This window comes from Miscanthus floridulus, chromosome 9 (genome assembly GCF_019320115.1).
Source record: "Miscanthus floridulus cultivar M001 chromosome 9, ASM1932011v1, whole genome shotgun sequence".
Taxonomy (NCBI): domain Eukaryota; kingdom Viridiplantae; phylum Streptophyta; class Magnoliopsida; order Poales; family Poaceae; genus Miscanthus; species Miscanthus floridulus.
In genome coordinates this window covers 130,735,125-130,762,232 of record NC_089588.1, presented here as the reverse complement: position 1 = coordinate 130,762,232, position 27,108 = coordinate 130,735,125, and the positions used below count along the sequence as shown (strand labels likewise).

Below are 27,108 nucleotides of genomic sequence, written 5' to 3'. Positions count from 1 at the left end.
CATGCCCGACTTCCTCTGCAGGGTGAATCCTCCCACCGGCGCGATCTCAGCCGAGTCCCCCGCCGTCAAGGCTCTCAGGGAGAAGAGCCGCCGGAAGAAATCCACGTGCGGCTCCATCCCAAGAAAAGCCTCACAGATAGTAACATAACCGGCAAGGTGCAGCACCCCTGTCGGATTGAGGTGCTGCAGCTCCAGGCCCCACTTGTTGAGAAGCCCGCGTAGGAACTAGTGCGCGGGGTATCCCAAACCACGCTCATGGAAGGTAAGGAATGAAACCACCTTGTCGGGACGAGGTTGCGGGAACTCCTCCTTTCCGGGGACCCTCTAGTGCGCCACCTCCTACGGCGGCAGAAACCCCTTCTGGACGAAGGCCTCCAGCACCGACTTCCTCATGGTGGACGACTTCCAGTCCGACATCCTCACTCTGGATTGCAAAAAGAATCAGTAAGCTCTTCTCTTCTGCTCTCACTTTCTGCCTTCTCTTTCCTAGAGACCACCGCGACTCTCAGGAACGCTCACGGCAAGAATAGCTGGAGGGCGACAGAAGAAGAAGAATAGGCAAAAGAACGAAGCAAAAACCTCTCCCTGCTCCTACTTAAAAGAAAAGGGACGACGGTTAGGGAAGGATGCGCCAATCGGGGAAGGCAGAACGACGGAGCGAGAATTTCTCTCTCTTTCCCATTTAATGCAGATGGGACACCCCTTGACCGATGGGACATGCCCAGCGCGACGAAACGGCTCCTGAGCAGGCGGGACGTGACTGAGACATGGCCCACCACAACCGCACGACCGACCACTACCACATGTCGGGCACGAAAACCGAAGCGCCACCGCACGCGGGCGACTCCCCGTCTCCCCAGGCCAGACCTAGAGAGATCCAACAGCGAAATCTCCACCGGGAGAGATCAACCGGCCTCTTGAGTCGATCGATTCACTCAGGATAAAAACCCACAATTGACAAGCGCAGGCCCTGGTCGGACGTCTCCTACTGGAGCTCTTCGAGCCTCGTCTCTCAGGTCACCAAGGTGAGCATGGGTTCATTAATAAAAACAGTTCACACAAGGGCTAACCCACGATTGACAAACGTAGGTCCCGGTCGGACGTCTCCGACTGGAGCTCTTCGAACCCCGCCTCTTAGGTCACCAAGGTGAGCATGGGTTCATTAATAAAAGGAGTTCACGCAAGGGCTAACCCATGATTGACAAGCGTAGGTCCCGGTCGGACATCTCCGACTGGAGCTCTTCGAACCCCGTCACTCCAGTCGCCATGGCCAGACCTAGAGAGATCCAACAACGAGATCTCCACCAAGAGAGATCAACCAGCCTCCTGAGTCGATCGATTCACTCAGGATAAGCACCGGGACACAGGTAGGAAGCGAAGGGACGCCCCATGTGGGCCATGCCGACTCCGTCATGAATGACGAGCGTAGGTCCCGGTCGGACATTTTCGACTAAAGCTCTTCGAGCCCTGTCACTCAAAACTATCAAAGGTAAACACTGTAAAACCCCCTCTATTTCTTTATAATCATTTCATACATCCATACGCGCATTTCATACCTTACGCCTGAACCCCCTGGACAGTTAGGGCATGAACCGCCCGGGGGCTCGGGAACTAAGCATCGCACATGCAGCGAAATGCATCAAAACGTTCCGTGATTGCATCACGAAGCGACGGTTGCCTCATTCGATATGAGCAACCGAAACAGAGCCAGGGGAGAAAATCGCAGATGAGCCTCATGCGGCCCTCGCCCGGTTTGGCAGACTGGGTCATCTCAACCTTCTCGTTCGATCCTGAACCTCTCGCTAAGCCCACAGAATCTCCATCGAGGGGAGGCCAAAAGACCACCCAGGTTGATCTCCGGAACAACCTAGGCATCTGTCGGGTTGTAGGTTAAGGAGTAGTGGAATATCACAAGAGGGCTATGCCGACCCCTTCACGAACGACGGACCCAGATTCCACTCGATCACACCCGTTAACAACTCACCGAGCTAGTCTTTCGAGCCCGAGTGATCGGGACAGGAGACGAAACTCAGCCCCTCTGGTTGTGAGGAACCGAGGATAGGGTAAACGCACATAAACTCACATCGACCCCTACGAAGGCCCGATAGGGCTCGGGGGCTCAAGAAAAATGCCAAGGACGGCGACCTCGAACTCGCCAGATCCACGACTACGACTTGCCCGGTCCCTGGCACGCACCGACGCCTGGACCCGCGAACACCGCCTCGTCCGATCTTTAACTAAACTAACAACGTCTTTGTAACGACTTTAGACGGCTTCACTGCGCTCCAAAGAAACCCTGGGACCGCGACCCCGAACTCGCGTCGATAGGATCGGCGATATTCGGCTATGGCTCCTGGGACCGCGACTCCTCAACTCGCGTAACGGCTTCACTAACTAAAACTAACTCTCTTGATCCGCGGCGCGCACCGACGCCTAGGTCTACTCGCAATTCCACCCAATCCCATGGCGCGCAACGACGCCATGGTTAAACAAAATTACCTCTTAAAACTCAAAACACGCGCACCCACAGACACAACATAAAGAACCCCCCCGCCGGTTCCGTCTGAACCACCCGGGGGCTCGGGGGCTACACCCACGGGTGCGCTCGCGCGCACCCACCAGTGATACAAAAAATCCCCCAGACGATTCGGCTCGAATCGCCCGGAGGCTCGGGGGCACCTGTCGGGTTCATAAACCCGGGGTCCCTCGAGGACCGGCTTCCACGCTCGGCCTCGGCCCAGGAAAACAACATATATTTCATGGGCCGGCCCAAAAAGCTAAAAACACAGCGGGCCCAAAGGCTTGGCCAAAAACGCTGCTTCTTACTCCGACCCCGCGACTCCGACCCCGCGACCGGGGCTCATGGGAAGCCTGCTCACCGCTCTTCTCCGACCGGCACACTAAGAGCCGACTGGAGCCATCCGACCGGGGGCTTCCCGTTCGGAAGGAAGGCAAGGCATGGCTCACAAGTCAAAACCACTGTACCAGGGACCATACCCTGCGCGAAACAGTGTTCTGCAGCCACCGACACAAAGTATTGTAGGGGCCGCTAGAAACTCCCATATGGTAAGCCCCCCGCGTGTCTCTAGACATCGATCGCAATATGGGCTCCATGATTTGCCATACCGGGTGAACATAGCACGGCTCCTCACATGCCACTAGGCATCAAGAAGTATTTGCAGGTACCGGCGTCCATCCTTCCTGAAGAAGATAGCTCGACCCCCCGTACACATCTGACATCCTACAGCGACATCGACAGTATTGGGGGGCGTCAACCATTATCCAGTTTTCATCACCGTAGGCAGCAAGGCTTAGAAATATCTGTACTCTCCCCCTCTCACCTGTAAAGCCATCCCCTTCATCTATAAAAGGGGATGCGCTCCCTCCAACGAGGGGGAGATCAACTTCACGAAGCTCAGACTCACTAGATCGACATCAACACCTTACAACCATAGGACCACCAAGTTCCGACCGTAACCCTTTCGGTCGGAGCCAACCGAACCTCTTGTATACCCCCTCCTTTCTCCTTCTTGTTTGTAACCCCGCTACAGACTTCGAGCACCTGGACTCAGAAATAAAGTCACCAACCGACCCTGACTGGATGTAGGGCACGTTGCCCGAACCAGTATAAATCATGTATCATTGAGTGCTAGGCCACCTCCGATCACAACGTACAGTAAAACTATAAATATTTACTAATTGGTCACTTTCTGAACCGACAGATAGATTCGTGACAACTAGATTCAATTAAAAAGTTAAAATCTAATGGAAGACGTTTCTAAAATCCCAAAGATATGATCACATCTTAAACTACGAGACTTAATCACTAAGCTATTCAAATTTATACACAAACTTATGTACTCACTCCGTTCTAAATTATCTGGATACATTATTTTTACTATATATATAGATATATTGTATATCTAAGTACGTAACAAAATTTATCCAGTGAAGCCAAAATGTTTTATAATTTTGAATGGAGAGAGTAACAAAATATGCATTGTAGTTATTTATTCCATAATAACAAATTATTATAGTAACAACGGCACAGTCTCATATATCATCACGGCGTCATCAAGAAAGAAAAAGAAATCTGAAAAATCTTATAAGACCATTTCCGGAGGACGAAAAAAAAAAAACCCAAAAGCCGAAAGAACTCCTCTCGCTCGAGGGGTGGAAAAGAAGCGGAAGGGGTGACGAGACGAGAGGAAACCCTCGCCTCCGGCACACGCCATGGTGGAGACTCGCCGGAGCTCCGCCGCCGCGGCCGCCGGGAAGCGCCCGTCCCCGTCGCCGTCCTCTTCGTCCGTACCTCCCCCGAAGCGGCCCAAGGTGAGAGCGCCACCCCCACGGGGATCGAAGAATCTCGCGTCGCCGCCTCCCGATTTGACCTGTCGGCTAACCGATCTGAACCGTGGCCCTGACCAGGCGGAGTCCCCAGGGTCACTGACGGCGACCGCGCCCGGGAGGGCCGAGGAGGATTCCGTGGCAGGAGCGGCACCCGCGAGGAGCACCGGCTCGGCCGAGGACGTGGCGGCGGTGGCACAGAAAGGTGGGCGGCTTTCGGGCGTTTTGGGATCCTAGGGTTTGGTGGGGGCGGGTTTGGAATCGAGTTCATGGGGTTTTGATGCTTTGGTGCAGATCAAGGAGCGGATAAGCCTTCTTCCGCCGTGGCCGAGAGTTCGAAGAGGAGGAAGGAGCCGGAGCAACAGCAACCCGCAGCGCCATGGGCGAAGCTGCTCTCGCAGTGCTCACAGGTGCGGTGACCTGACGGCAACCCGCCAGCAGCCGATTATTGGATAATCTTGGTGTATATGCTGTAGTTATCGAAGTTAAAGATGGCAATTTTTATGCTGGGCTTTGTAAAGATTCAATTTTTAAGGTGTTAGGGGTGAAATTTTGGTCTTCGGATAGCATCTTGCTGTTTGGCTAGATTATTTAGCATGGAATATTACTAGTCTTGCTGTTTAGAGCTTGGTTCTGAGTACAGCTAGGCAGCGTTCTAAAAGGTGCTTTTGGGAGGAGGGAAAAGGGGGTACCAGTCGGCTTACTAGGTTGGGATATTAACTACCGTATATACTGTTTACTTGTGCTCTTTCAGTCAGCATATTCTCTCGTTAGAAACAGGGGCAAGCAATACTAGTTCCTGGTAGTATTTGTTATGCCTAGGCTTTTTATTGTGGGAATTTGCAATTCATGGTACCAGATTGCCTGGTTGATGCTTAGCTCCAGTTAGGGCCTACTTTTAGCTGTTCAACGGGCATCTGATTTGGGATACATTGATATTTCTTTTTTCTGTTCTGTAGCTTGTAGGGAACTTGTCCAACATAGCCGCTACCTGTTTTCACTACACATTCATATGTTCAAGGTTTTGTCATCAGTTAATAAATAGTCACATGTATTGTAGATATGTATATTTAAGGGTACCTAGTAGGCTAAATCTGATCTGTTTGAAGTCATTGTTGTTTGTCTTTGTTGACATGTCTTTCTGTAATGTTGATATCCTGAACTTATAGAAATCAGTATCTACTTGACGGGATGCATCTTTTGAATTCCTTTGCAATCACCACTGGATCTATTGTTGCTACTTTAACTACTTAGTAGTTGGTCAAGGCCTCACATTTAAAGTAGCTTGTAGGTCAATCTTTGTTGGTTGTTTTTGTTAGCATGTATGTTTTTCTGTAGATGTTTATGATTTCAGTTCATAATGATTGTAGAACAATGCATGAAACATTATTCTATTTGTAAATACTGATAGAAAACATATTTATACTACAGACTCCTCACCATCCCATCAGTGTGGCTCAGTTTTCTGTTGGTCAAAGCAAAAGCTGTAATTTGTGGCTGAAAGACCAACCTGTTAGCAAAGTGCTTTGCAAGCTGCGGCGCCTTGAGGTATGTTCTTGTTTTTATGGTTCATATTCATTCCGCGGAGTGCATGAACATTCTCAAGTGTTAGTCTGCAAGTATTTCATTGGCTTTGATGTTTAATTTTCAGCAAGGAGGTCCATGTGAGTTAGAAGTTCTAGGGAAGAAGGGTATGGTCCAATTAAATGGAAGGCCCATAAGTCCAGGCACAAAAGTTCCCCTTACAGGAGGGGATGAAGTCATATTCAGTTCATGCGGAAAGCATGCTTATGTATCCTTTTATCATTTCCGGTTCATTCAGTCATACATTTTTTCTTCAGTTACATCTCTTTCTTCATGACTGTAGTATGCACTTTGAGAATGGAGAAATGTCATATATGTTACCTGTTTTTCCTTTACTGGCTCATAGATTTTTCAGCATCCTTTGAATGACAAAGTTCCTAAAACGGTGCCATCATCTGCTGTTAACCTTCTAGAACCTCCCGTTGCTAGCGTAAAGCGCATCCGTACAGATAAGAGAACAGGAGACGCTTCAGCTGTAGCTGGTACAGAGATGTTGGCATCTACATCTAATCAGCCGAAGGATGTAGCAGCAGTACCTCCCGCGGCAGCCGGAGAGAACAGCCAGAGAGTAGTGTGGCCAATGGCATCATCTGCTTCTGATAAATCAAAAGGGCGTGCTGTAAGCCTTGATAAGGAATTTGAGAATGGGGAAAATGCTAATGAGGTAAATTCTAACATTGAAGACTCTCCAATGGATGTCGCTGCAGCCCCCATATCTCCTGATGCTGCTGCGAACGATACCTGTCAACAAAATGGCTTTGGGCCTGATACTCATCTTGGTGCGGAAATCGGTAAGATTGCAACCTATAAGATAAGGCCAGTTCTGAGGATGATTACAGGATCAACTATATCCGAGTTCGATTTGACTGGTGATCTTTTTAAAGCTCTTGAAGATCAGAGGGATCTCATCAGGGATCTTAACGCTTCGACCAGTGTGCCTCCAAGTAGATGTCAAGCCTTTAAGGATGGGATGAAACAAGGAATTATTAATCCAAGTGATATTGATGTTACCTTTGAGAATTTTCCTTATTATCTCAGGTGATATGCTTTGGATTTTTGTTCCTTTGCTGCTTTGACATTATTCTGTTTATGCAAGATTCTTATCATGCTGTCTATTTGAAGTTTTGCATATGCATGTCTTATTTATATGCTACATTATAAAAATCTAAGGCAACTTGTCTATTCTTCTTTGGTTAGTTTTGAGGTTGCCAACAATGGTGTATGCTTAGTTCTTAGATTATAGAAATTGGTTGGTTGAGTTTTTCTTAAAGCCTTGTAAGGGCTGTCTGCAGACCAACCTTGGGATGCAGCATGATATTTCTTTTTAGTCGTCACATGTCCATATCTTTGTATTTATCGGTTCTCATCTCATGCAGTGAGAATACAAAGAATGTGCTCTTATCATGTGCATTCATACACTTGGAAAAGAAGGAATTCATCAAGCAGTTTGCTGAGATTTCATCAATAAATCAGCGAATTTTGTTATCTGGTCCAGCAGGTACTTACTTTCTCTGTTTGGAGACCTGTACTTCCTTTGTTGTTTACCTTTTCCAATTGATTTAACCTGGAGTCACTAGGGCTTGAGTTATGGCAGTTGCCATATTGGAGACCTGTACTTCCTTTGTTGTTTACCTTTTCCAAGTGATTTAAACTGGAGTCACTAGGCCTTGAGTTGAAGGGCGGGCCTGGTGCAAGCGGTAGAGTCTTACCGCCTGTGACCGGAAGGTCCCGGGTTCGAGTCGCGGTCTTCTCGCATTGCACAGGCGAGAGTAAGGCTTGCCACTGACACCCTTCCCCAGACCCACAGAGCGGGAGCTCTTTGCACTGGGTACGCCCTTTTTTTTTCACTAGGCCTTGAGTTATGGCAGTTGCCATACTTTTCTCGAATAATGCTAGTGACCATACTTGTTTGATAATTATCCCAGTGCTTGTGCTCTTGTATTCCTCTGATTTTTCTGTGGCGATGCATTTAGGTTCCGAGATTTATCAGGAAACATTGGTAAAGGCACTTGCCAAACATTTTGGTGCTAGACTCCTTGTCGTGGATTCACTTTTGCTGCCTGGGGTAAGCTCATCATGTATATTTATTTACTGCTAAAGAATATTCAGAAGCTAAGAAACCTTGAATCATTGCATGTTCCATTACCATTTTCCTATTCTGAACAAGAAATCCATGTAGGCACCTTCCAAGGATCCAGAATCCCAGAAAGATGTTGGGAAGGCTGATAAATCAGGGGATAAGGCAACTGCCGAGAAGTTTGCAATATATCAGAAGCATCGTTCTTCGTTGGCAGACACTGTTCACTTCAGGAGGCCAGCTGCACCAACTTCCAGTGTGAATGCTGATATTGTGGGAACATCCACTCTGCATTCTGCATCTCTACCGAAACAGGAATCGTCAACAGCTACATCCAAGAGCTATACGTTCAGAGAAGGTTTTGTTAGCTATTCTTTATTACTTAATGTATTGAATTTTATTTTTCTCAAAACATGATTTTTCCTCCACATCTTCTGTAGGTGATAGGGTGCGTTATGTGGGTCCAGCTCAGCCATCCTCTTTGTCACAAAGGTACATTGATTGCAAATATTATTCCTGTCTTCAGATGTATGCAATGCTTGTTCCTTACTTCCTTAGGCTTCTACATTATTATCATCAGAATTTTGTTCCAGTAGGGAATGCATGCTTCAGTACTGCAAGGAAGTTTATCATTAGTGGTATTAGAGTTTCAGGGACAGATAATCTGTGCCTTAAATTTTGTATAAAATGGATATTTAATGACCTTTGTCATTCTATTGGTATGAGTTCTGACGAGAGATATTTTATGGTCTTATATAGTCTTTGTAGTATGAACTAATGCGCTACCAACTGATATCAATTAACATTTGCACAAAATCTTATCTTGTCCTCTGGATTCAATCTTGGTGTTACAAGTTGGAGGTGGGTTTTCGCCCATCCCACTATAACTTTTCTTTTTATCAAGCTGAACTCGGCAAAAAGCCATTCGAAGTGGGACTACTGTTGCTTGGGCGCTGCCATATATTGACAGACTAAGATTGAGTTTGTGAAATACTGTTCGCCCAAACGATCGTTTAGACCGTTTACAAGCCATTTAAACGATATATGGTGGTACACCGTTTCCATTTAATTGGTTGTTTTGCCCATTTAACAGCCGTTTTTTCTAGTTTAAATGACAAGTAACTGACTGTTCACTGTTTGGGATAACATATCCACCAATTATGCTTGTGCACCTGACACTTCATCATTTTTGAAAGAAACATTTTATTTGGTGTCCATCCGTCAGATAGTCTTTACAAACTATAGTTTACTATGGTTGGATGAAACATTTTTCCCATGAAATTCGTGTCTGTACTCAGTAGGCCTCTTAAACAGGAAGAGGAATAACTGGAATATGAGACTTCTCATAGGGAACCCAGTTATGAGCTTGCTTTTGTACTTACAATCCTGGAAATTGAGATATTCTTTCTCCTGATGACATTTTTTTTTTCTAGCAACCATGTTCATTCAATACATACATTTATTCTTATAAATTGTTTGATTGATCTCCAGGGGACCAAGTTATGGTTATCGAGGCAGAGTGATGCTTGCTTTTGAAGATAATGGATCCTCAAAAATTGGAGTCCGATTTGACAAGCAGATCACCGATGGTAATGATCTTGGCGGTTTGTGCGAGGAAGATCATGGCTTCTTCTGCTCTGGTTAGCTCAAACTTCCGAATTCCTCTACTTCTTTGGCAGTTATTTGAACTCTTTATTTGTTGCTGAGGACGCATTATTTCCACAGCTGAATTACTGCGCCCAGACTTTTCTGCTGGTGAAGAAGTTGAGAGGCTAGCTATGACCGAGTTAATAGAGGTACTGCTGCTTTTTAGGACAAGGAATCCTGTTGAATATGAAGTTAGCACTCTGTATAATAGTATGATTTTCATTTCCTGTCAGGTCATTTCAGAAGAGAACAAAGTTGGACCTCTGATAGTGTTACTTAAGGATGTAGAGAAATCATTCACTGGAGTTACAGAGTCACTTTCATCTTTGAGGAGCAAACTTGAATCGCTTCCATCTGGTGTTCTTGTTATAGGATCCCACACCCAGATGGACAGCCGCAAAGAGAAGGTACATGCATTATTCCTGATAAACTAGACAAATTTGGATTGTGGAGGTTTCAAGTTCTGATGCTATTTTGGCATATTGGTTCCTGCATTCATTTTGTAAATGAACAAGGCTGAGTTATTTTTTCTACCTTGCATTGCTGTGATTTTTCACATCCCCACACCAGGGGTTCTTTGTTGGCATATCCTGTTAATCCTTCTTTAATTTTTATCAGTTACCTCTCTTCAATTCTAGCAAAAGTTTGCTAAGATGGTGAAGTGATCTTTCTTGCAGGCGCATCCTGGAGGTTTTCTTTTCACAAAGTTTGCCAGTAGCAGCCAGACACTTTTTGACCTTTTCCCGGTAAATTTTCTTTGTCTTACTCTTTATTCTTCTTGAAGTTTTTTATATGTACTTACATGGCTAAATTTGGTAGTCTGATGAACCATGATATTGATTTTATCTCCCTGATTTGCATTGTTTTAATTAATATGATTTTTATTAAAAATACAGGATAGCTTTGGTAGCAGGTTGCATGAAAGAAGCAAGGAAAGTCCAAAGGCAATGAAACATCTAAATAAACTTTTCCCAAACAAAATTTTGATCCAGCTTCCGCAGGTGATTGCATCTCTTGCTACACTCATTTAGCTGTTATTAAGTATATTTTCTGATCTGAAGAATTAAATTTGCAGGATGAAGCTCTGCTTACAGATTGGAAGCAGCAGTTGGATCGTGATGTTGAAACACTTAAAGCCAAATCAAATCTTGGTAGCATTCGCATGGTAAGCTGCAGAATAGAAGTCAACATTATACTTGTCCCATGGAACTTAATATTTCCCAGTCAACTGTATCTTTCTTTAAACTGAAGGGCCTGTGATGCCTGTCTAATATGGCCTGGGTGTATTATTCTCAAATGACCATTTACATGTGTTTGATAGTATTTCTTCTGTTTGATACTTTGTTGCCTGTTTCTGTATGAATGCATATTTTCACCATTTGCATGATTATGCAATTATTCTATGTCTATATATGCTTTTGCTGTTAAAATGGTTGAAAGCATCAAATATCCTCATAGAAGTAACTTTTGGATGTACTCCCTCTATCCCTAAATAGAAGTCTTCTCACTTCCCCAGAAGTCAACATTTTTTAACTTTGACCAATTATATATAAAAGAATATTAATATTTATAATATATAATTGGTATCATTAGAAAGATTGTTGATTATACTTTTATAATAAACTTATTTGGAGATATAAATGTTGCACGTATTTTCTACAAACCTAGTCAAAGTTGAGAAAGTTTGACCTGCACGCATCCCATAACGACTTTCTTTCTGGGACGGAGGGAGTAGCCATTTAACAAAAATGTCTGGCATTGGGCCTTTCATGGTTACTTTAAGCTTCTACTTTCCGTGGTTACTTATGATTAGCGAATCAGACCATTATATGATTCTTCACTTTCTCTGTAATGCAGTTTCTGAGCCGCAATGGAATTGAATGCAATGATCTTGAAGAATTATTCATCAAAGACCAATCACTGAGTAATGAAAGTAAGTACTTTTGTTTTGGTTTATTCACATTTCATCTAAAGAATTTCAATTTAAACTTTGCTCCTCCAACCTTTCTTAGATGTGGACAAGATTGTTGGGTACGCAGTGAGTTATCACCTTAAGCACAATAAAATTGAAACTTCCAACTCCAAGGATGCTAAACTTGTACTCACAAGTGAAAGGTAAAAAAGTTTTTCTTATTGAAAACTATTTGTCCTATGTTTCCTTTCAAATCAATTCTCAGTGGATTTTTGAATCATTTACTTGACAGCCTTAAGCTTGGGCTCAACATGCTGCAAAGCATGCAAAGTGATAACAAGAGCTCCAAAAAATCACTGAAGGTACACTCTCCCACTTATTGCCATGCTTTCGTGATTTCTCAACTTAGTTGCTGAACACTATACATATAAATCCTTTTTCTCAGGATGTTGTCACAGAGAATGAGTTTGAGAAAAGGCTTTTGGCAGATGTTATACCACCTAATGACATTGGAGTTACCTTTGATGATATTGGAGCCTTGGAGAATGTAAAGGACACGTTAAAGGAGCTGGTGATGCTCCCTTTACAAAGACCTGAATTGTTCTGCAAAGGGCAGTTAACAAAGGTAGCATCATAATGCCTAATTATGCTTGAAATCGCTTACCTGGGGTGTCAGTGTTCTTTCCAACTGTAGGGTTGCCCATGTGGTTGATATTTTTTCAAGCGTTGAATCCACCAACTAGGATCCGTTTAGGTAGTTGGAATGTAGGGTCACTTACAGGTAAGTTAAGAGAATTAGTTGATACCGCGACTAGGAGACGTGTAAATATATTATGCGTTCAAGAGACTAAATGGAAGGGTCAGAAGGCAAAGGAGGTGGACAATACAGGTTTCAAGCTTTGGTACACAGGGACAGTCGCGAATAGAAATGGAGTAGGAGTTTTGATTGATAAGAGCCTCAAGAATGATGTGGTGGGAGTGAGAAGGCAAGGAGATAGGATTATCTTAGTCAAGCTTGTCGTTGGTGATATGGTATTGAACGTAATTAGTGCGTATGCCCCCCAAGTAGGCCTCGACGAGAGTGTTAAGAGACAGGTCTAGGAAGACTTAGATGGCCTGGTTAGAGCTATACCTAGTAGTGAGAAGCTTTTTATAGGAGGAGATCTTAATGGACATGTAGGTACTACAAGCGCAGGTTTCGAGGCAGTTCATGGAGGTTTTGGGTATGGTAGTAGGAATCAGGAGGGGGAGGAAGTTCTGGACTTCGCGGTAGCTTTTGACCTGATGATAGCCAACACTTTCTTTAGAAAGAGAGAATCTCATCTAGTGACCTTCAGTAGCGGACAACACTGTAGCCAGATTGACTTTGTCCTCGCAAGAAGAAAGGACAAACGAGCATGCTTGGATTGCAAGGTGATACCAGGGGAGTGTTGTTTCTCAACATAAGCTTTTGGTGGCAGATTTTCGTTTTCAGGTGCGTGCCCATAGGGATAAACAAGCTAAGATTGAAAGAATAAAGTGGTGGAAACTGAAAGGGGAGACGTCAGAGGTATTTAGGGAAAGGGTTATCAAAGAGGGCTCTTGGAAGGAAGAAGACGACATAAACAATATGTGGGACAAGATGGCAACCAACATTCGGAAGGTAGCCTCAGAGGTGTGTGGAGTAACCAAAGGAAGGGGACGCGAGGCTAAAGATACTTGGTGGTGGAACGAGGAAGTCCAAAGGGCTATTAAGGAGAAGAAAGAATGCTATAGACTCTTGTACCATGACAGGAGTGCGGACAACATAGAGAAGTACAAGGTGGCAAAGAAGACTGCAAAGCGAGCTGTAAGTGTGGCAAAGGGTAGAGCGTACGAGGATCTTTACCAACATTTGAGTACGAAGGAAGGAGAGAAGGACATTTATAGGATGGCTAGGGTTCGTGAGAGAAAGACACGGGACTTCAACCAAGTTAAGTGCATTAAGGATGAAAGGGAGCATCTCTTGGTAAAGGAGGATGAGATCCGACATCGATGGCAAGAGTATTTTGACAAATTGTTCAATGGTGAGAATATGGACACAACCTTTCAGTTGGATGACTCTTTTGATGACACCAATAGGCGCTTTGTGCGGAGAATCCAAGAATCTGAGGTCAGAGAGGCGTTGAAAAGGATGAAAGGAGGTAAGGCGATGGGACCGGATGGTATCCCAATCGAGGTGTGGAGATGCCTCGGGGACATAGCTGTAGTATGGTTAACCAAGCTGTTCAACCATATTTTTCGATCGAACAAGATGCCTGATGAGTGGAGGAGAAGTATATTGGTACCGATCTACAAGAATAAAGGGGATATTCAAAGTTGTACAAATTACCGGGGAATTAAGTTGATGAGCCATACTATGAAGCTATGGGAGAGAGTTATCGAGCATCGCTTGAGAGCAATAACGCGGGTCTCTATGAACCAATTTGGTTTCATGCCCGGAAGGTCAACCATGGAAGCCATTTTCTTAATAAGACAAGTTATGGAGCGGTATAGGGAGAAGAAGAAGGACCTACACATGGTTTTTATTGACTTGGAGAAGGCTTATGATAAAATACCAAGGAATGTTATGTGGTGGGCTTTGGACAAACATAAAGTCCCAACGAAGTATGTCGGGCTCATTAAGGACATGTACAACAATGTTGTGACTAGAGTTCGAACAAGTGATGGAGACACGGATGACTTCCCGATTAGGATAGGACTACATCAAGGGTCAGCTTTGAGCCCTTATTTGTTTGCTTTAGTGATGGATGAGGTCACAAGGGACATACAAGGGGACATCCCTTGGTGTATGCTTTTCGCGGACGATGTAGTGCTAGTTGATGAAAGCCGGACAGGAGTGAATCAGAAACTGGAGTTATGGCGGGAGACTTTGGAGTCCAAAGGTTTTAGACTTAGTAGAACTAAAACTGAGTATATGAGATGTGACTTCGGCACTACTACTCGGGAGGAGGAAGATGTTAGTTTGGAAGGTCAAGTAGTGCCTATGAAGGATACTTTTCGATATTTAGGATCAATGCTACAGAGGGACGGGGATATTGATGAAGATGTTAGCCATAGAATCAAAGCAGGGTGGATGAAGTGGCGGCAAGCGTCTGGTGTCCTATGTGACAAAAGGGTACCACAGAAGCTAAAAGGCAAGTTTTATAGGACGGCGATTAGACCTGCTATGTTGTATGGTGCAGAATGTTGGCCTACGAAAAGACGACATATTCAACAGCTAAGTGTCGCGGAAATGCGTATGTTGCGTTGGATTTGCGGTCATACAAGAAGGGATCGAGTTCGGAACGATGATATACGTGAGAGATTAGGGGTAGCGCCAATTGAAGAAAAACTTGTCCAACACCGGTTGAGATGGTTTGGACATGTGCAACGGAGACCTCCAGATGCACCAGTGCGTAGTGGAATCCTAAGTCAGGATAGTAACGTGAAGAGAGGCAGAGGAAGACCGAAGTTGACTTGGGTAGAGGCAATAAAAGGAGACTTGAAAGGATGGAATATACCTAAAGACTTAGCCTTAGATAGGAGTGCTTGGAAGACAGCTATTCACGTGCCTGAACCTTGATTGTTTCTGTTGGGTTTCAACTCTAGCCTACCCCAACTTGTTTGGGACTTAAAGGCTTTGTTGTTGTTGTTGTTGTTGAATCCACGATCTAAGAACCATTTTAATACATTTTGCTTTGAACTGAGCTAAGATACAGTCATGCCATTTTGCCATTTCATAGTATTGCTTGGATATTTGTGAAATAATTTGCATGAATGCCAAGATAAAATCTCCAAGGAGCATCAGTTTTCTTTGGTCTTCCAGAGTTATCTGAATACACTTGTCCTCTAGTTAATTTGGCAGTATTGTTTCTATAAGGTTTTTCATCTTTCTAAAGAGCAGGAAAATACTTGGGGAGACTAAGATTGAGGCTTATGGATTAGTTGGTGTCTAGCCTGATGGAAATGTCACGAGCTGACTCTTTACATGAACTCTTGGCTTCCAGTGATTCCTTATTTAATAATGTGTTATTACTTAGTATATTAGTTAATCATAGATATGTTGGAGTTTTAAAACTTCATTTGTAGATTATCTTGATTTACTATGGTCATGATCTTATAACTGCCTCCTCAATTCATTCATTGCAGCCTTGCAAGGGAATATTGCTTTTTGGACCTCCTGGCACTGGGAAAACTATGCTTGCCAAAGCAGTAGCAACTGAAGCAGGTGCTAATTTCATCAATATATCAATGTCGAGCATTACATCGAAGGTATTATTTCACCTAATGGGCAACTGATGAGGTCTAGTGTCTCAAGGCTAACCAGTGGTTCATTTACTTTCAGTGGTTTGGTGAAGGAGAGAAGTATGTAAAGGCTGTTTTCTCACTAGCAAGTAAAATAGCCCCCAGTGTTATATTTATTGATGAGGTATGCAAGCGCACAAGTTTACATTAGTAACCACAATCGGTACAGTGTATACCAACTGTTTTGACTTTCTGCAGGTCGATAGTATGCTAGGAAGGAGAGAAAATCCAGGGGAGCATGAAGCGATGCGCAAGATGAAGAATGAATTTATGGTAAATTGGGATGGGTTGCGCACTAAAGATAAGGAGCGTGTGCTTGTTCTTGGTGCTACAAATAGACCGTTTGATCTGGACGAGGCTGTGATTAGGAGGTTCCCCCGCAGGTGAATATTGTTCCATTCAATGGGTGGGATTAGAAGGGCGGGCCTGGTGCAAGCGGTAGAGTCTTACCGCCTGTGACCGGAAGGTCCCGGGTTCAGATAAGGAGCGTGTGCTTGTTCTTGGTGCTACAAATAGACCGTTTGATCTGGACGAGGCTGTGATTAGGAGGTTCCCCCGCAGGTGAATATTGTTCCATTCAATGGGTGGGATTAGAAGGGCGGGCCTGGTGCAAGCGGTAGAGTCTTACCGCCTGTGACCGGAAGGTCCCGGGTTCGAGTCGCGGTCTCCTTGCATTGCACAGGTGAGGGTAAGGCTTGCCACTAACACCCTTCCCCAGACCCCGCACAAAGCGGGAGCTCTTTGCACTGGGTACGCCCTTTTTTTCAATGGGTGGGATTACCCAATTGGGTAACTGTAGTTTTGTTCAGTGGGCCATGATTATCTAACACAGAGCGGGAGCTCTCTGCACTGGGTACGCCCTTTTTTTCAATGGGTGGGATTACCCAATTGGGTAACTGTAGTTTTGTTCAGTGGGCCATGATTATCTAATTGTTGCTGTTGGGTAGCAATAGTTTTGTTTGCTTAGGTGGGATTATCAAATTGCTGTTGGTTCCATATTTATCAGCATTTTACTCAATTGTTTCAGGTTAATGGTAAACTTACCCGATGCATCAAATAGAGAGAAAATTCTAAAAGTAATTTTGGCAAAAGAAGAGCTGGGATTGGATGTTGATCTGGACTCACTTGCCAATATGACTGATGGTTATTCAGGAAGCGACCTTAAGGTATGTTTGCTTTTTATGCATGCAATTGCTAGAAACCCTTTGCATGGTTTTTATTGAGTTTGTGCTTTCAGAATCTGTGTGTGACCGCAGCGCATTATCCCATTCGAGAAATTCTGGAGAAGGAAAAGAAGGTACACAATGTTGTCTCTGCTTTTGGTTGCGCTGTTTGCACTTGGCAGTACGATTATCCTTTGCAGCAGGGAGCAGTGATGTGTGAATTATGCATTTACTGTTAAATCATGAATATTGGGTTCAATTCCATTGTGTGCAGGAGAAGAATTTGGCTAAAACAGAAGGTAGGCCAGAGCCTGCATTGTATGGAAGCGAGGACATCCGTCCTCTTAGCATAGATGACTTCAAATCTGCCCATGAGCAGGTGAGAACACCAAATTTGCCTCCATTTCATATCTCCTGACTCTCTCTACAACCTACATTCTTGTTTCTAGAGCTGCAACCTACTACAACCTACATTCTTGTTTCTAGAGCAGCATCCTAACCTCTTTTTACTCACTGCAGGTTTGTGCGAGCGTTTCGTCTGATTCAGCAAACATGAACGAGCTTCTTCAATGGAATGACCTGTATGGTGAAGGCGGGTCAAGGAAGAAGAAAGCGCTGAGCTACTTCATGTGATGGCGAGAGCATAAAATCTGAAGGATCACAACCGTGCCATAAAATCTGAAGGATCACAGTTGCGCCATATTGTACAGCCGCCATAGTACACCCCCATGGCATGTGCGTCTGCGTGACTTGGCCGGCCCCAAATCCAGTCGGGTTTTTCCTCCTCCCCCCTCAGTAGCCGTGGCTGGCCGGCTGTCATCCCCTCCGCCTGGTGTAATTAAAACTGTGTACCTGAGTCGAGTTCGTTTACCAGTTGTTTGAGGTTCGAGAGTTAAGTTTTAAATTAAAATGGCGCCATTGCCCTCCTCCAACCTCCCTTTCTTCCTCCCCTAAGTTAACTTTGTTGCGGCCATGGTCCTTGGACTCTGGCTATAGGTCTTTGTGTACCCTTGTACATGCGAAATGAAGGGATATGAAATAAGAACATCTTCATCCTGTCGTTGACAGTATGGCACATAATTTTTTTCATAGTTGACTGGCGATGAATTGGATCGGTGCCAACATAAGAATTATAGAAGGTGCCTTCCCTGCTGCTGAAATTTGTGTGTATGTCGAGTGGATTTGGTATTGTGAGATGAATGGCATGACAGCGCATGAATTTTTATGCGTCTCTTGTCCTCTAATTGCGAAATGCAAGGGAGCCCAGTATAATGAACTTACCCGTCATTTTGTCTATTTACCGATTTACTTTATTTGAACAAAATACAGGCAGAGCTGAATTTTCCGTGAACTTGTGGTTCTCTTGAATGATGCACCTCTTTTTTGTTGCACTCATAATGCAAGAGTTGCGACTATCTCATTGGTAATATTGTTTTCAGTAATGCTACCACTAAGGTGTCCAGAAGGCCGGATGCCTCACTTCACTCACTGTCGTCTAAAAAAACATAATCAACTCCTGCGTGGCTCGCTCCTGCCCGCCTTCCGCTCCTCGTCCCCTGCCGCATCATCCCCCCCATCGGGAGCCCCCAACGCTTGCATATCCGGCGGCCCTCTCCCCCACCCTAGCGAGATTCATATAGGTGGCGTGGCGGTGCTATAGGGGAGTGGCCATCTCTCCTCCACTGCGACGCGACACCCTCTCTCGCCCCGCGCGACCGAGCTCCCGTCACCCCGGCGGCCATGGCGCTCCTCGGTCCCCATCCCCCACCGTCGCCGCCGAGCCAAGACCGGTACTGGTGGTGGTGGTGCTCATGCGCCGCCGCTCATTCGAAGGTATGTTGCAGTTGTTTCTTATGGATGTTGCAAAAGTAGATCAAGGGATGTTGCACATGTTACAAGTGTTTCAGAAGCATGTTGCAAGTGTTTGTTCAAAATATTTTATTTGTTTCCAGACGTATGTTGCAATCGTTTTTTATCTGGATGTTGCATATGTTTTCTCACATGTGTTGCAACAATATGTTCCAAATGTTTCAGCTATTTTAATCTTATGTTGCAGTAAGCGTTTTTCATGTTGCAGTTGTTTTATCTGGATGTCGTATATGTTTCACACATATGTTGCAAGCGTATCTCCCAAATGTTTCATTTGTTTCAAATGTATGTTGCAATCGAGTGTTTCATGTTGCAAGAGCAGACCACCGGTGTTGGTGTCCATGAGGGCGGGCACGGCCAAGCCGCGACCACCAATGCGTGGAGGAGGCGTAGGCCGCCGCCGGCGGTGTGGGGAGGAGGCACAGGCCACGCGGTGCTGTTGTTGAAGAGGCAGGGGCGAGTCTTTTGGGCGACCTGGAAGAGACGGGCGCTGGACCGGTGTGGAAGCGGCGGGGGCGAGTCATCCAAGTAGCATTGGCGGTGGATCTGAAGCGGGCGGTTCAGATGCGAGCGTGGGAAAAAGAGCTTAGTCGATGGAAGTTTGCACTCTACCTCATCTTTAGCTTCCGTATTTGTATTGCAATCTTGGTTGTGTGCTTTACCTTTCCTAGCTGAGTTGATAGGCTAGTTGATAGGATTGGAACCTAGGTTGCATAACTCTTTTATGGTAGAGATAACAACACACTAGCAAAATCATAGTTGCACATTTAGATAGTTTATTTAATTGCAAAGGTTTTGCTAAGGTGAAAATTAGAGGTCATAGATAGAAGTAGATTTTTAAGTTGCCTAATTCACCACCCTCTTTGGCGTCACGGTCCCTTCAAGGCCGGCTAGGGGATGGCGGCGGTAGTGTGAGGCGGCGGCGCTAGGGCAGCAGCGCGGCGCAGGCGAGGGTGGCAGCGTGTGCCATGGTGTGCTAGGGGCAAGGGCGATGGCGCTGGGAGCGAGAGAGCGAGAGGAGATTTGTTTTAAGAGCAAATCTCTATTTCCTTCTTGATTGGAATAGTTACGTAGCCCTATATTTATAGTCCCTAGAGGACTTGCACACCAAACAATCTAGCGGAGAGTCCTTATAGGTTTGGATTCACCTTTCTCAAAACAAATTTTATCCTTTCCTAAAAAATCTTGACTCTATTTTCTTAAACAATTATCTATATTTTTTTGTCCAAATATCTTTATTTTCCTAAACTACCTAAATCTTGGGATAATGGGGAGGTGGAGGTGGAGGTGGCGCAGCCCCCTTGCCACACCTCCTCCTGGCGGCGTGCGCGCCCTGTGGCCTCGACTTTCGCTTGGTTGCGGGCTCCCGTCGGCCCATTTGGCTGCTCTGGGGCGCGCCCCTTAGGACCATGACATATCCCGCCTTCTCCACTCGGCCATCCTCGAGCCGAATCATTAGCCAGTCATCGAGCCCTTTTGGTGGTGGCGCTGATCTCTTGACTCGCTCAATATGGATGCGTAGGTCGCCGTGGAGAACTACTGTGGTTGCGAGGTTGTGGTGGTCGTTATTAACGCTGAACTCAAAGCAGTATCGGAGGGTGCCAATATAGCCATGGAGCCAGTAGTGAGCGGCGTCTATGGTGGCCTCAGGGTGCAGCTATTGCCAGGCTCGTACTAGTGTCGTCCTGGAGATGTTGGTGTCGAAGTGGACGTGCTCCCTGTTGAGTTGGGGCCCTCACATCCTTTTACTTTGTTGGTCGCCTTGGGCATGATGTTGCTGGGAATCTTGCGGTAGATGGAGGAAGGTACATGTTTTGCTGGTGAAGTTGTCAAGTACAACATCTCACCAAACATGAAGTCGACGCCATTGAGTTCATTTGGCGAGATGGAGTGCAGGCGGGTGTTGGCGTTGATGGTGTTGGCGACGTCGTTGATGGTCATGCAGCGACACCCCATGTTGTCGAAGAAGGTGACTGCTGCCATCAATGGGGTGCGCCTCTTCCACGGGCGAGTGAGCAGGATGCTTGATGGTGTGGTATATGCTTGTGTTGCTGATGTTGGGAGGCTATGAAATCCCACCGCTAGGTGGTTGAGGTTGTCGATGCGGCTGCCGCTGATGAGTGCGTCGATGAGGGCCGAAAGTAGTGGTGAAGCGGCTGGTATGTAGAGGCACTCGTCAAAGAAGATGTAGCCGGTGTCTAGCAACCATGCTTGGGCCGCCTACTTGTTGATGATGGAGGTGGCAATGCCGCAAAGTTTGAGGTGATCATCCGATTGTGTGAGAGAGCAATTCTAGTGCGATTGCATCAAGTGGCACTAGGTGATCGAGTTGCAAGCCGGTGGTGCTTGTTACTCTTGGAGGTTGCCACCTCCTAGACTGCTTGGTGGTGGTCTCCATTGAAGCCCGCAAGAAGCTTGTGCGGTGTTCCGGAGAAAAGCTTTGTGAGGGGCATTGTGCTCGCCCCACGGGAGCCGCGAAGAGCAACTTTAGTAAAGCGTGTCATTGAGCTACCCTCACTTTTGGGGTAGGTTCTTGCGGTGCCCGATGTGCGGGCTTGGCAGGTGATGCCAATTAGCCGCCAAACCACCAAGTGAGCGGTCCACACAACGGGGACTAGCGTGTTGGCAAGCACGTGAACCTCGGGAGAAAAATCACCGTGTCAACCTTGTTCTTCCCATTGGTTTGCATCCTCGTTACACAAGCTTGTAATTACTTTCATATACATTGTGCTTGTGTAGTTGCTCTTGTATTTAGTTAAGCTTGTGTAGCTCACTAGTTACCTTCTTGCTTGTGTAGCATAGAAGTGGCTCCCTTGCGTGGCTGATTTGGTTTGTGTAACCTTGTTAGTCACATTGCTTAGTTTGTGTAGCTAAGTATTTGCGCTCTCTAATTTGGCATTGGTTGCCTTATTATTGAGCATTGCTAGTGAGCTTAGGTGGCTTTGTGCTTTTGCTTACTAGCATGTGTAGGAGCTCCCTTTTTGCTTAAAGTACTAGTGGCATAGGTTTGTGTGACCTTACTTCTAGAATTGGTTAGGTGAGCTCTAGCTAGCCCGGCACCTTTGTTGCTTAATTAGTATCTTTGGAAGGTGCTAGAGAACATAAATAGAGGGGTGTAGTCTTGGCTACCCATAGTTTTAATTCTGCACTTGTTTCGGTTAGCCGACGCGATTAATTTTAGAAAGGACTATTCACCCCCCTCTAGTCTACCATCTCGACCTTACAAGTGGTATCAGAACTAGGTCTCTCATTTGTGGTCTTCACGGACCTGAGAGGATGGCGTCTAGTGGGCTAAATGTTTGTGAGACACACATTTTTGATGGCACAAACTTTGCACTTTGGAAAAATTATATGCTTGATCATTTTCGTGCAAAGGGACCTAAGTTTTGGTGGATTGTCACTAGTGGTCTCACTCATGTCTTGGACTATAGAAATCTCACTAAAGCTCAAAGAGTTCTCTATAAACTTGATGCACATGCTTGTTGTTTTCTAATAGATGCATTGAGTTTTGATTTGATGAAACAAGTAAACTACACGGGAACCGCTCGTGAGATATGGGAGTCCATCAAGGACACCTTCGGTGATTCCTCCACATGGGATGATGGCAAATTCAAGAAGGAGGATGAGCCTAAGAAGAAGGTGCATGAGTGTGTCGAGCATGATCACAATTTGGTGATTGAGAAAGATTGCTCCACCTCATGGTCAAGTGATGATGATGATGATCGATTCACTACAAGTTCACTTGACAAGATTGATGATGATGCCACAAGTGTTGCAAATGATGATGCTACCCCATGCACACTTGGTGGTGATGTTGGTTCATGCTCAAGCCATGATGATGATGCTACTATAATCTCTCCAACTACACCACATTGTTTCATGTCACAAGGTGACACCAAGGTATCAAATGATAATGTGGTTGATCATGTTGATTCATATGATGAGCTTGTTAGTAGACTTGCTAGCATGACCATGTCTTTAGAAAATGAGAAAGCTAAAACATTGAAATTGGAAAACGAAAACTCATTTCTAAAGAACTCTTGTGAAGAACATAAGAAATTACTTGATGCTTTCAAATCTTCACATGATGAGCTAAAATTGAATCATGAGACACTACTTGCATCTCATGATGAATTATTAGAACAACATGCTTCTCTAATTAAAGTGTTAACAAAGAAACTTAAAAATAGTGAGAGCTCATCACATGGGTCAATTGATCAATCACATATTGTTGCTAACCCTTGTGATGTAGGCAAGAAGCATGTATCCACCTCTTGTGATGATTTATTAGCTATGCCATATTCTTCGCATATAGATACTTGTTCTATTTCTATGTCTTGTGAGACTAACCTTTTGAAGGAGAACAACGAGCTCAATGAACAAATGAAGAAATTGAGCAACAAGTTAGAGAGGTGCTACAACTCTCAAGTCACCTTTGAGCATATGTTGAAGACTCAAAGAAACTTTGGTGACAAGAGTGGAGCCGGCTTCAAGACTAGCAAAGTCAATCATCAAGAAAGCCGCAATGACATAAGTGGCATTGGCTTCAACAAGAGCAAGATCAAGGGCAAAAGATGGGGCAAGAGAAGATATGAAAGAGAGATGAAGAAGCAAGAATAAGAGAAGCTCTCTCATTTCATGTGCTTCAAGTGCCATGAAGTGGGACATCTTGCAAATGGTTGCCCCAATGAAGAAAAGCTCAAGTTGAAGAAAGAAGAAGAGAGGCTAAGGCATGTGAAGTGCTTCAAGTGCCGCACTTGGGGTCACCTTACCTCAATGTGCCCAACCAAGCAATTGGTGAAGCAACTAAAAGAGCCTCAACCAAAGCCACAAGTTGAGCAAGAGAAGACACCCCAAGAGCAAATCAAGATCAACCATGAAGATGGTGGTGATTTGATGATAAAGAAGAAGAAAACAAGAAGGGGTGGAAAGGCAAGGCATCCAATGCAAACTCAAGATGCTAAGATGATGAGCAAGAATGAAGATGAGAAGAAAGATTATGCTCACATCAAGTGCTTCAAGTGTGGAAGTATGGGACACTTTGCCTCTAAGTGTCCTACCAAGCTTGAGAAGAAGACTCAAGCAATCCATGAGAGGCAAGGTAATGAAAATCACCACATGAGCAAGGAAGAGAAGGCTCAATCAAAGAGAAAGTGCTACTCATGCCGGGAAAGGGGACACATGGCATATTCATGTCCCCTAGGTAACACTCCTAAGCCTATTTCAATTGATGATGATGCTATGCTTAGGAAGGATGGAAATGGTACCTCTATGGTTGCTATTGTAAAACATCCCGCTATTCATACTAAGACTATGCCTAAGTATGTTGCTCCTAACTTGAGAGGACCCAAACTAGTTTGGGTACCATCAAAAAGTGAATGATTGTTTGTAGGTACCATTGGCATTGGAGGCTTGGTTCAAATGGTATTCATCTTGTTGATTATGTAGTTGAGCCAAGTATTGATAAGTGATGATCATTATCCCAATGCCATGATTAACTGAGTAAAGTCCAAGTGTTATAATTCAAGTTGTTGGTGATTCATTGGATATATTTGATGACTTACAAATAATTGAGTTGAAGCTTGCTAGTTGGATGATCATGAGCTAACCAAGGTATATCTCTTGTTGGTCATTTCATTTGGGTGCATATGAGTTGATTGAATTGGATAAATATGCAATGTTGCTTGCTATGAGATGATTGAATGGATAATTAATTAGTAGTCAAGTTTGGATTGATTTATATTGGATAAGTTCATAAGATGATATTTAGTAAGTGGATTGAATGGATTTATGTCTTGTGAAAGTATTCAAACGAGTTAGTTTCAAGTTTGATTCATATTTGATGAAGTATAGCTCAAGTGATTCAAATTTGTCCTATATTAAAAATCTGTGTGAGCTGTGATCTTAGCCATGTTTGAGTAATCAAAACTTATTGGATTGGCATAAAAATTGGTGTACATTCTCTAGACTTATGGTATAAGATGCTTTAAAAGTTTCATGAGAATTGGATAAGAAATGCTTCAGTTTTGGAGTGGATCTTGTCAGCTATAGTGCAGCAGTTTTCAGCAAGTAGCAGTGGTGGAAGAATTGAAATCTGGTAGCAATATAGAAGTCAAATGAAGCTCAAATTTTTAAAGCTGCTAGATAACTTAGTAAAACACATCTCCACCAAATTTTGTGATATTTGAATTTATACTTTGGGAGATATGCTTATTTCTTTGAAGGGTACAGAATCTGCCAGAAAAGTGACAAATAATGGATTGATCTAGAGTCACTTTAATTGAAAGGTCCTCAAATTGGAAACATGTTTGTAAGTAATTGAGGCATATAAGTTTGGTTTTGAGAAGATCTAGAAGCATGACAAGCAAAGATTACAAGGCCATTTGATTGTGGAGTGTACTTTGCATACTTTTGGTACTCAAGATGAAGATCAAGGTCAAACTCAAGTTGAAGATGAAATTTAAGTTCTAGATATGATTGGAGATCATTTGGTAGAAAGAAAATGACTTAAATAATGAATCAAGGTTACTCATCAAGTTAAGTCCATCACTTGAATCAATCAATCAAGTTATTTCAAGTGAGTGTAAAGGATGGTTTTTGGAGAGATGTCACTTCTCCCTAGTATAGGGGCTTGCCGCCTATGTGTAGGTGAACCAAGTGTAGTACTTGGAAGGCTAACATGGAAGTGGTGATCCGAGGAACATTTGAGATGCTTAGTTGAAGCAATCAAAAGGGTTGATCAAGAAAAGCAAGCAACACCCAAAAGAGAGCTAGTCATAATATTTCAAGTGGTATTCTCACGTTGATGCTCTCATGCAAGCATTGATCAAAAGATGAAGCAAGCCAACCACAACAGGAAAGTGCACTTGATCATAAGTGGTATTCATTTCATATGGGTGAAGAATGGAATTCCACATGGTATCTATTGGTCTTCACCAAGCTTATAATTGGACTTCACATTGCTATTAGAGTAATGAATTGGAATCTATGCGACTATCCTCTACTCCAACATAGCAAAGGTATCATTGTAATGTGCATGATCATTTCATCCCTTACTAGTATGCGGTTAGTGCATATAGTACATGCTTCATAGGATCATGCATAACAAATGAAATGTTTAAATTCATAACCTACCACTATTGCTTGAATTATTACTTGATCTAGTGGTTAGTATATGAATTTATTCATGAGCTAGTGATCCCAAGTACTTGATCTAATTTGGATTGCTAACAAGTGACAAGTACAACATTGGCAAGATAACCCGTGCAAGAGGTGTGAAGAAGCTTGTCATTGGTTTAAACCGGACTTGAAAGCTTAGGCAAATCAATTTAGTTCAAGTTAACCATAGAAGCTCATGATAGTGATAAGAGTACAAGCACAAGATAATAATGCAAATGGATATCTAGTTCATTTGTTTCAAGTGGTATCTAGACTCAAGCATTTCATCAAGAATCTACAAATGATGTCTAGATCAACTCACAAGTGATATTATATAAGTGGTACTCATGAAGATAGCAAATGTTTAAGAAATGATTTTTATTGATAAATCGAACAAGTGGTTCCATACTAGAAAATTCTTTCAAGTGATATCATATCTACACATGGTATCAATCATGCAAGACGATGGTTCCACAAGTGATCCTCAATTTTAAGTGATCATGAAATGAAGAATGCATCTTTCACCTACAAGAGCTCAAGTGTATTAAATGGATGACCCATGCTATCACATAGGGGGAGGTGTCCCACAAATTGATCTCAAGATAAAAAATCTTATGTGTGGTATCTCAAGAAGCCCTACACAAGATACAAGTGGTACAAGTTACAAGTGGTATTTACAAATGGTGTCATTCCAACAATCAAGTGATGTCCATAAAAAATGCAAGATTCAAGCCTCAACCATCTACCCCAAATGCATACCTTTGCATCAATGAGAAGCACACCTTTTATGAAAATTGATGACAAAGGGGGAGAGATTGTACAAAGATATGAAAGCTTTGAGATTGAGATTGTAAAGGGGGAGAGATAAGATATAAAAGCTCAAAGAAGTAGAGGTTGGACATGGACATAGACAAAGAGGGAGCAACATTGAAGAAAAGAGATTGATCAAAATTCTTGGACAAGAGAAGCACACAAGTAGGGGGAGCAAGCTCATGAACTTTGATTGATTGCATTTGATATGTGCATATTCATGTGCTTGCTTGCAT

At 44.1% G+C, this 27,108-nt stretch overlaps 1 protein-coding gene across 2 annotated transcripts; it reads left to right on the top strand.

The window, feature by feature from the left end:
- The first annotated feature begins 4,137 nt into the window (after positions 1-4,137).
- On the top strand, positions 4,138-18,115 carry LOC136484279 (uncharacterized). Of its 2 annotated transcripts, XM_066481520.1 has the most exons (28): positions 4,138-4,332; positions 4,429-4,552; positions 4,642-4,757; positions 5,779-5,895; positions 5,999-6,139; positions 6,278-6,722; positions 6,816-6,969; positions 7,308-7,429; positions 7,905-7,996; positions 8,111-8,366; positions 8,449-8,500; positions 9,500-9,648; positions 9,734-9,804; positions 9,889-10,062; positions 10,333-10,401; positions 10,552-10,656; positions 10,731-10,820; positions 11,513-11,588; positions 11,668-11,770; positions 11,860-11,929; positions 12,013-12,192; positions 15,717-15,839; positions 15,913-15,996; positions 16,071-16,255; positions 16,900-17,038; positions 17,110-17,169; positions 17,310-17,414; positions 17,555-18,115. In XM_066481520.1, the coding sequence occupies exons 1-28, from the start codon at positions 4,234-4,236 to the stop codon at positions 17,666-17,668; spliced, it is 3,615 nt and encodes a 1,204-aa protein (XP_066337617.1). In that variant the 5' UTR covers positions 4,138-4,233; the 3' UTR covers positions 17,669-18,115. The 2 variants fall into 2 exon arrangements, with proteins under 2 accessions (XP_066337617.1, XP_066337616.1); XM_066481519.1 differs by having other exon boundaries at positions 6,278-6,969.
- Positions 18,116-27,108: the final 8,993 nt, after the last annotated feature.